Source organism: Cibotium barometz, chromosome 38, assembly GCF_041138505.1.
Source record: "Cibotium barometz isolate CiBa-2024 chromosome 38, ASM4113850v1, whole genome shotgun sequence".
NCBI classification, from domain to species: Eukaryota; Viridiplantae; Streptophyta; class Polypodiopsida; order Cyatheales; family Cibotiaceae; genus Cibotium; species Cibotium barometz.
The window spans coordinates 40,184,899-40,193,046 of record NC_141083.1 but is presented as its reverse complement, the minus strand read 5'-3'; the positions used below and the strand labels follow the sequence as shown (position 1 = coordinate 40,193,046).

Here is an 8,148-nt window from a genome sequence, read left to right as displayed (position 1 = left end):
TGATCCAGAGTTCCAAGGATCTAGGCAAGAGAGAGATAATGAGATAACAGAGAAATGGAAGCGAGTGTTGGGGAGATTGGTTCTAGATGCACAGCAGAGGACCGTGAAGACCAATTTTCTATGTACAAGAGCAGGCATGGTAGATTTGACTCAGCTGATACACAAAGAGAGAGACTGTGAGGTGGGTGCAGCTCTTTGGTGGGAGGATTATGGTGCCAGTACACGTGAGCTTCAGTGGTTAGGAGTATGCATTTTGAGTCGTGGATGCTCATCCTCTCCTCTTAAGAAAATGTGGAGCACCCTTGGCCACATTGCATCAAAGAAGAGAAATCGACTAAACACACAAAAAGCCAATGATCTTATTTTTTTGAGTGCAAACTTACACCGTCTTGGCCAGATAGCATGTTCTATACCAGAGGCATTTGTTGAGTTACCTTCTTCTTCCTCCAAGCCAAAGGGTGATGATCATGGATATGAGGTAAATAGTAGATCTACAGAGGTTCGTAGCAGAGCAGGCCCTTCAGGAGGAGGAGGATATGATGAAGCCTTTGATGGCAACTTGAGTCTTATTGATGTTGATATAACTTATGCTTGAGTCTTGAACCTTGAGTCGACTCTTGAGCATTGTACCTTGAACTTCTTTTCTTCATGAGACTTTCATTGAGCATTGTACCTTGTACTTCTTTTCTTCATGAGACTTCAGTATTTCCATGACAGATCTCCGATCTCAAGCCTTGGAAGGCTAGATGAGTAACGAATCATGAAGTTTCATTTTTATTTAGTATTTTGCAATGTATCTTGATCCTTATTTCAAGATTTCTAAAATCTAACAACTGTAATGTGTAATGTGTATCTTGTAGGGTATCTTATTTTGCAATGATGTTTCCATGTTTGTTTCCTAGTTTTCTTCACTACGTTTCAAGTAAAAGGCTATGCCCTTTCCTATTCCAAAGAGTCGACTGATTTGGTTTCCATTTTCGTTTCTGGTAACTATGCTATTGGGTATTGTCTAAGTATAAGCGTCCTTGGTTTACATCAAGACGTATCCAAAAATCATTTTGTTGTCTGATTCCTCCCAAGGTCCATTGACATCCCTTCGTCGGGGTTTTGCACTTCTTCCTGCTTCAAGTGCAACTGGAATAGACCAATTATCCTATTCGGATGTATTAGTTGCATGAACCTTTTTCTAGTAATGTTCTGATACATTCACTGATAAGTAACAAAAGAGGTTTTATCCTAGTTGTTTACCCACATGTCAGGCGTGTTTCCTTTCAAAGACCCATGTTAGCACCTCGTGTGTCTTAGGAACCTCAAATGCTCTTGAAGGGATGCTACGAAAGTAGAGGTGGTGGAAAAAGCAACTAGGTGCCTATACTGCCAAACTAGTGTGTTGCCCCCCACCTACCCAAGGCCTTTTTGCAGTCCAAAAAGTAGCGAAATTGCCCCTCACCATCAAGACAACACTCCTTCATGAAGACGTGAATATGATAAGAAGATGATATGTAGTGCTCTGTAGAGGTCTCAATCCTCGATGTCTGATTGCTCTCTTTCCCATGCCTTCAGCCTATTTGCTGACTTTTTGTTGCACAACAATGGTATTGAAAAGCTTTGCCATGGTAGAACATGCCTTTATCGTCTTGTAATTCATGAGCTGATACCTATTACTCACCTTAGAAATGGATTGTCTTGTCTAAAGTTTCATTGTCTTGCTATTCTTAGGCAAAGACTTCCACCATTTCATGATTACATATCCAAACTCATGCGGCCGATGATCTGAATCTGGTGTGAGCGTTGACGTTAACAAGACGATAAATGCCATGCAACATTCATGAATAAATGCATAGTCAACTGACACAGATTGACTATCCTCCCCTGTTGGTCTGAGAGAGAGAGAAAGAAAGAAAGAAAGTTATATTAACGTCCACGGGAGGTCGAATCCGACCTATGGGACAGATCAGGTATATCCATTTACATTCCACTCTGGGTATCGATGCCAAAGAGGCATAAAACTGAAAAAAAATAACTCAAAATGAAATCTTAAGACTCTTAAGAGTTTAAGATTACAATGGGTTCTATTGCATCTAGTTCAAAATTGAGGTTCAAAATAAAAATAGCTATATTTCATCCATGGATGGATTTGCTCGAGGGGGGTGGGGTACGGAATTCTTTAATGATTGCTTGTCCTCCTCTGTATATTGCCCATTTGCCATTCTTTCTTGCTTCTTTAACTTTATTCAACTCTGCCGATCTGTTCTTAAGTTGTAGCGGGGTGAGTTCATCAGCTATCCATACCTTTGTCCCTTGGAGAGACCTTGTTTGCTTCATCATTGCTATTTTCTCATTGTTGTCCATATAGGAGACTTTTGCCTGTGTACCCTTTACTATAATAGAGATAGGGTCTCCTAAGTCCACGAAGAGGACTACTTTGCTCAGTTGTGCTGTAAGTACATCTGTATCTAATATGTAGTGTTCTCAAAGCTCTTGAGCTATGTCTGCCCTATCCTAGCCTTGAGGAAGACCACTGACTCTGATTACCTTTTTGTTACTTTCCATTCGTTCTTTTTCTTTGACTGTTGATATGACTTCTTTAACAAAATCTTGTGAGTTAACTGAATTTACCTTTGAAACATGGTTTGTCGTTTTTGTTTGTTTGTATGGGTCCTTCTCGTGCTTCCTCTTGCTTTGTCTTCATGGCTTGCACTTGCACTTTCAGTTCGTTGATTTGTTCATCTTTCTTGATAGTCTCGTGTTTCAGTGCTGCTAATTCTCCCTGGAGTTTCTTCAGTTCTTGCATGAGGTAGGCTTCCCTTGGTGTCGGCTTGCTCACAGGTGGAGGAATGGGCGGTAATCGTGAAGCGGTGACTGAGGCAAAGGACTTCTTACTTCCCATGTGTTGCTGCTGATAAAGGAGAGGGCTGTTGGTGGAACGAGTCTCCCCTCAAGGATACCCTCTCCCCTTTGGGGGAGACTCAGAAAATGCGACCTACAAGATGCTCAGCTCTACAGGTGCAGGGGAGAGTTATGTTGCTACCTTGGGGGCCTGAGCAAGGATGTGTGGGGAAAGGGGGCCGAGCAGAGACTGAAAAACGGGAGGGGCGACTGGGTGAACGGGCCAAGCAGGGCGGCGCAGAAGCGAAGGGGAGCGAGCAGAGATGGACGAAGAGCGAAATGCGAAATGGACAGAGACTGAAACGGGAGGGGCGACTGGGTGATATGGCCGAGCAAGGCGGCGCAGAAGCGAAGGGGGGCGAGCAGAGACGGACGAAGGGTGGGTGGGGAAAGGGGGGCGAGCAGAGACTGAAACGGGGGGGCGACTGGGTGAATGGGCCGAGCAGGGCGGCGCAGGGCAGCGCAGAAGCGAATGGGGGCGAGCAGAGACGGACGAAGAGAGAGAGAAAGAAAGAAAGAAAGAAAGAAAACTATATTAACGTCCTTTAGAGGCCACATCTGACCTATAGGACTAATCAGATATATCCATGTGATTACATTCCACTTCGGGGGCAACAAAATGAAAATAGAGATAAAACTAAAAATAGTTCAAATTCCCTACATGACCGTAGGAGAATCCTAGATAACATGAAGGATTTCTCTAGCAGCTACTCTTCATTACTACCATGTTCGGTTGTCCTGAAATCTGAGAGAGAGAGAGGTTGGAAGGACTCATTTGACCACTTATGAGCATATAACATAAAGGATGATGATGATGTTGCCTCAATTATTGAAACATACTGCAGCATAAGTTCCATGCTATCAACGCTACTAGAACTCATTCATGGTTTCTTTCATTCTTTGAAACAAATTCCATAAGATCTGCCTCATGCTGCAGTGTACCTCACCTAACTAGTGCAGACCATGGGTCGATTATTGTCTCCCCTACATACAAGGGTCTGCATGGGTGCTGGGTAAGTGTGCCAACATTTCTTGATGTGTTCATGGCCAAAGTCCTCAATAATCTGTTCTCGGCATGATAAAAAAAAATCACCACCCTGAATAACCACCTGTTAACAGGTAAGGAGCAGCAGAGTAAGAACAAGGAGTTGAACTATTTGGCTTCAAAGGCTATGGCTAGTTCCCCCATGTGGAGGCAGATAAGATTCTGAATTTTTACACCCATCAAGAACCCAACCCAAGTTTGGGTTGGGTTCTTTTTTTATTGGGAAAAAAAGAACCCATACCAAGTTTGGATAACACCAACGGTGCTTACTTAGCCACTGGAACTCAGTATAAGTTCCTCTTGAAGGTGAAGTTCGTCTGTAAAGAACTTACGCGCATCACCATACCTGTCAATGAAGCTGTGTCCTGGCTGCTGCTTCAAACCCATTGTGTCAATCACATTCTGTGCATCAGTCCCTCGACCAGCCTCACTATGGATGTTTGATAGTATGACATATGTTGAGGCATTATCTGGGTCCAAATCAAAGATGTGCTGTGCTACACGCTCTGCTCGCTCTACATCCTTAAGATTCTTGCAGGCCCCAAGCAGGGCCATCCATGAGACTGTTGAATGTTGCGAACACACCTGGCTCAAAAAGACCTCAGCCTCTTCTAAGCGACCCGCCCTGCCAAGTAAGTCGATCATGCAGTCACGATGTTCTGCGATGGGCCTGAGCCTGTGCTCATACAACATACATACCCAGCAGCAAAGACCCTGATCTATTAAACCAGCGTGGCTACATGCTATGAGAACGTTGAGATAGGTGACTTCATCTGGATCAGCTCCATGCTGCTGCATCTCATTTAATAATCGTAGCGCATCTTCACCATACCCATGCTGTGCATATGCTGCAATCATGGCAGACCATGAGATGACATCCTTTTCGAGTATTCCATCGAACACACAAGCAGCATTTTCCAAGCTGCCACACTTAGCATACATGTTAAGTATGGCAGTTGCCACGATCACATTTGAATCATATCCAGTAAGTGCGATGCCATGATGCAGCTTCTTGCCTTCAATCAAGGCTCCATCTATTGCACAAACTGACAAAATACTAAGAAATGTGAGATCATTTGGGGGAAATCTTTCCTGTTGCATTTGATCAAACAACAAAAAAACCTCCTTGCCATGACCATTTTGGGAAAATGCCGCTATCATTGCATTCCAAGTGATCAGATTTCTATCTGGGATGGTGTAGAACACATTGGTAGCATCATTCAGGCAGCCACACTTGGCATAAAAATTGATTGTCGCAGTGGCCACAACAACATCAAGTTCGAATCCACTGAATGTGGTCCTGAGAAGAACCCGATTGCCCTCCACTAGGTTGGCTTTGTCGGCACATGCATCTAAAGTGCTAACATATGTCACTCTGGTTGGCATCATTGCCTCTTGCTGCATCTGCTGGAAAAATTGGAGGGCCTTCATGCCATGCCCATGGTGAGCATACGCTGTAAGCATAGCATTCCAAGAAATAGTATTCCGATCTGCCATTGCATAGAACACCACCTGTGCATCCACAAGGCCACCGCAACGGCTATACATACTAACAAGTGCTGTGCTGACAATGACATCTGACTCGAATTTGTTGTGCCTAATGCGGGCATGAATCTGCTTGCCTTTGACGAGGGCTGCATGGCTTACACATGCAGAAAGGGCATGCACAAAGGTGATATGATCAGGGAGAGTTCCTTCTAGCATCATCAGCTCAAAGACCTGGATTGCAATCCAGCCATGCCCATTCCGAGCATAAGCGGCTATCATGAAATTCCAGGAGAAGATATTTCTCTCAGCCATTGCAGAGAAACAAAGGCGAGCTTCCTCCAGAGCACCACAGTTGATGTACATTTGTACGACAAGGCTGCCCAAGAATGCATTGGGGCCATGACCATGTCTGATGATGTGCTCATGGACATGCTTGCCATCAAGCAGAGATTTAGAGTGTCCACAAAATGTAAGGAAAGAAGCGTAGGTTGCAGAGTCTATAGGATCCACATGGTCGAGAGCTTCTTTATGGCGCATCCATTGTACGGACAGTGATGGGCTTCCGTCAGGCCTGCGAGAAAAGCCATTGCTGTGTACTGCAAGCGCATCAAACGGGGCCTTTCTCGAAGGACCGAGCTGCTTGAGCATCCACGTACAAAGAAAGCTCGGAACTGTGTCATTATTCGATGAAATGCGGCATTGTAACAAAACCTCAGCGTAACAGAGATAAGGAAGGCACTCCGGACAAAATCCGGCGTTTGCGATGGGCGGATACCTACGAGCAGACACTCCCAAAAGAGAGAAACATCAATTCTTGTATCACAAGCCTTTTGAAAAACAATACTATTCTTGGAGTTCTAGATCTCCCATTGTTAAAGATCAGATCAACATGTCCACATCGACCTTGTACCCCTAAGTTATATGTATGTGCTGGTCTATATGTGTGGTTAACAAATTGAATATGGGAGCTGGCTCAGATGATTCAGGCCTTGCAAACAGCCATCACTTGATATTTGCCTTTGGGAGAGACCTTCATCCATGCTGGGCTTTGCCTAATTGTTTGGTGTATCTGCTTTCAGGGTATCTCAAAAGAGCTAAAGCTAAAGTCTAAACTAGTCAAGTTTGGGCCAAAAACAAAGAGATGGTACAAGAAGGTGAAGCAGATAAATTACACTTTTGTTGCATTTATTGAGAATCTAGTTGGCACCAAACCCACAGTTAAAATCTGGTCCAAGAAAGGTGATGTGTTGGAAAAGCAAGCACCCAAAGGATACACTACTGAGGCTATGGTTGAAGCATGTATTCAGCTTGGGTATCAAATATCTTGGGAGAAATCTTCCTTTGTATTTGAGGATGATAAATCTGCAACTTGCTTAATAGAGTTTAAATGATAAATTGTTTGTTGTAATGATGATAAGATGTAATGCTTTTTTATTAATATACATATATATATATATATATATATATATATATATATATATATTGGTCCCAAAAAAAGAACATCATGTAATTTAATTTTCTTTGCGCAAAGGTTTTGGCCTTCCAATCCCATTGTTTTGCTTTAAAAAGCCACTCCTCCCTTTCCCTTCTAACATGCCAATCTAGAACCAAAACAAAACGATTTAATTTGTTATTAGTAGGTAATCGATAATACATAAAAAGAAGAATTTCCATAAAAATAAAGCATGTTTAGTTTATGACCTTCTTTTGTCTAGAGTGAAAGCTATCCTCTCACTCCTAAAACTATCCTTTCCCATCGAATGCATATGATTAGTAGACATGACACCTTGAAAAACTCTTGCTAGACTCCCTTTCTACTGTCTTTCACTCATCTTTCTTACATGTTCTAAATGGAACACATGGTGCTTTTTGGGTAGAATTATATGTAATTTCGACCCAACCTAGGTAACGCAAGGAAGAAGAGGTCCATCTAATTTTCCAACTATGCACTAGAGAAAAACGTAAGCACCACATCTTGAAGAGAAGAAAACACATCACATCTAGGGGAGCATCCAAGGGTCAAATCAACAAAAAAATTGTAGCCCACCTTCAATGTAGCACATCCAAGGGTCAAATCAACAAAAAAACGTAGTAGACCTTCAATTTAGCACCATCGTCATCCATGAGTACCTATATCATGACAACAAATATCATATTATGGGCTTTCCAAACATATGGTGACCATTATCTAATAAAGCACTCTCATTCATCGAAGTTTAGGGATTTCTTTAAGGATTTTCAGGGAGAGCAACAATGGAAGTTTTGGAATAGAAAAGTTCAATGCCATAACTTCTCGACATGGCAAACAAAACTACATCTTTGTCTGATGAGGGACAACTTGTGGGCTATGGTTAATAGCACTAACAAGAAACCAAGCATCAATGAAAGAGACAAGACGATTCAAATTTGGCAAGACCGAAATGACAAGGTCATTGCTCTTATTGGGCTTACATTGTCCAACTACTTGTTCACCATGTGGACTTCAACAAGAGTGCAAATGAGGTATGGGACAAATTGGAAAATTTGTTTGGCGAGACAAGATAAAATTTATTGAAGAAAAATTGCTTGGTTTAAAAATGAGTGAAGAAGATACCTTGGGAGAATACTTGAGAAAACTTGGCTCGAGTGAATATTGTATAAGATGACAAGAAGGTTGTTCTTCTATCCACCAACAAGAAGAAATCACCAAGTTTTCGGAGCTTTTAACATTTCTGAGGGTGGCCATA

General features: G+C 42.5%; 2 protein-coding genes across 4 annotated transcripts in view; one reads left to right on the top strand and one right to left on the bottom strand.

The window, feature by feature from the left end:
* LOC147616713 (uncharacterized) overlaps nucleotides 1-807 on the top strand; it is a 1,645-nt gene extending 838 nt beyond the window's left edge. The window contains exon 3 of one of the 2 annotated variants that reach the window (XR_015262441.1): nucleotides 1-807. This exon is cut by the window's left edge and continues 78 nt beyond it. The gene's annotated coding sequence lies outside the window, so the exon portion shown is untranslated. The other variant, XM_086777133.1, reaches the window with a different exon arrangement.
* A 2,597-nt stretch (nucleotides 808-3,404) lies between these two features.
* On the bottom strand, nucleotides 3,405-6,285 carry LOC147616712 (pentatricopeptide repeat-containing protein At1g11290, chloroplastic-like). Of its 2 annotated transcripts, none has more exons than XM_086777786.1 (2): nucleotides 4,281-6,285; nucleotides 3,405-3,998 (listed from the first exon to the last, which is right to left on the bottom strand). In XM_086777786.1, exons 1-2 carry the CDS (start codon nucleotides 6,068-6,070, stop codon nucleotides 3,833-3,835), a joined length of 1,956 nt encoding a protein of 651 aa, XP_086633912.1. In that variant the 5' UTR covers nucleotides 6,071-6,285; the 3' UTR covers nucleotides 3,405-3,832. The 2 variants fall into 2 exon arrangements, with proteins under 2 accessions (XP_086633912.1, XP_086633913.1); XM_086777787.1 differs by having other exon boundaries at nucleotides 3,844-3,998; nucleotides 4,267-6,285.
* Between the last annotated feature and the right edge of the window lie 1,863 nt (nucleotides 6,286-8,148).

Bases quoted from the DNA above. Each gene is read 5' to 3' on its own strand.
- LOC147616712 (XM_086777786.1), bottom strand. From the start codon at position 6,070: ATGCTCAAGCAGCTCGGTCCTTCGAGAAAGGCCCCGTTTGATGCGCTT. The intron at 3,999-4,280 runs GTATGGTGATGC...ACCTGTTAACAG, and splicing joins GGACACAGCTTCATTGACAG to GTGGTTATTCAGGGTGGTGA.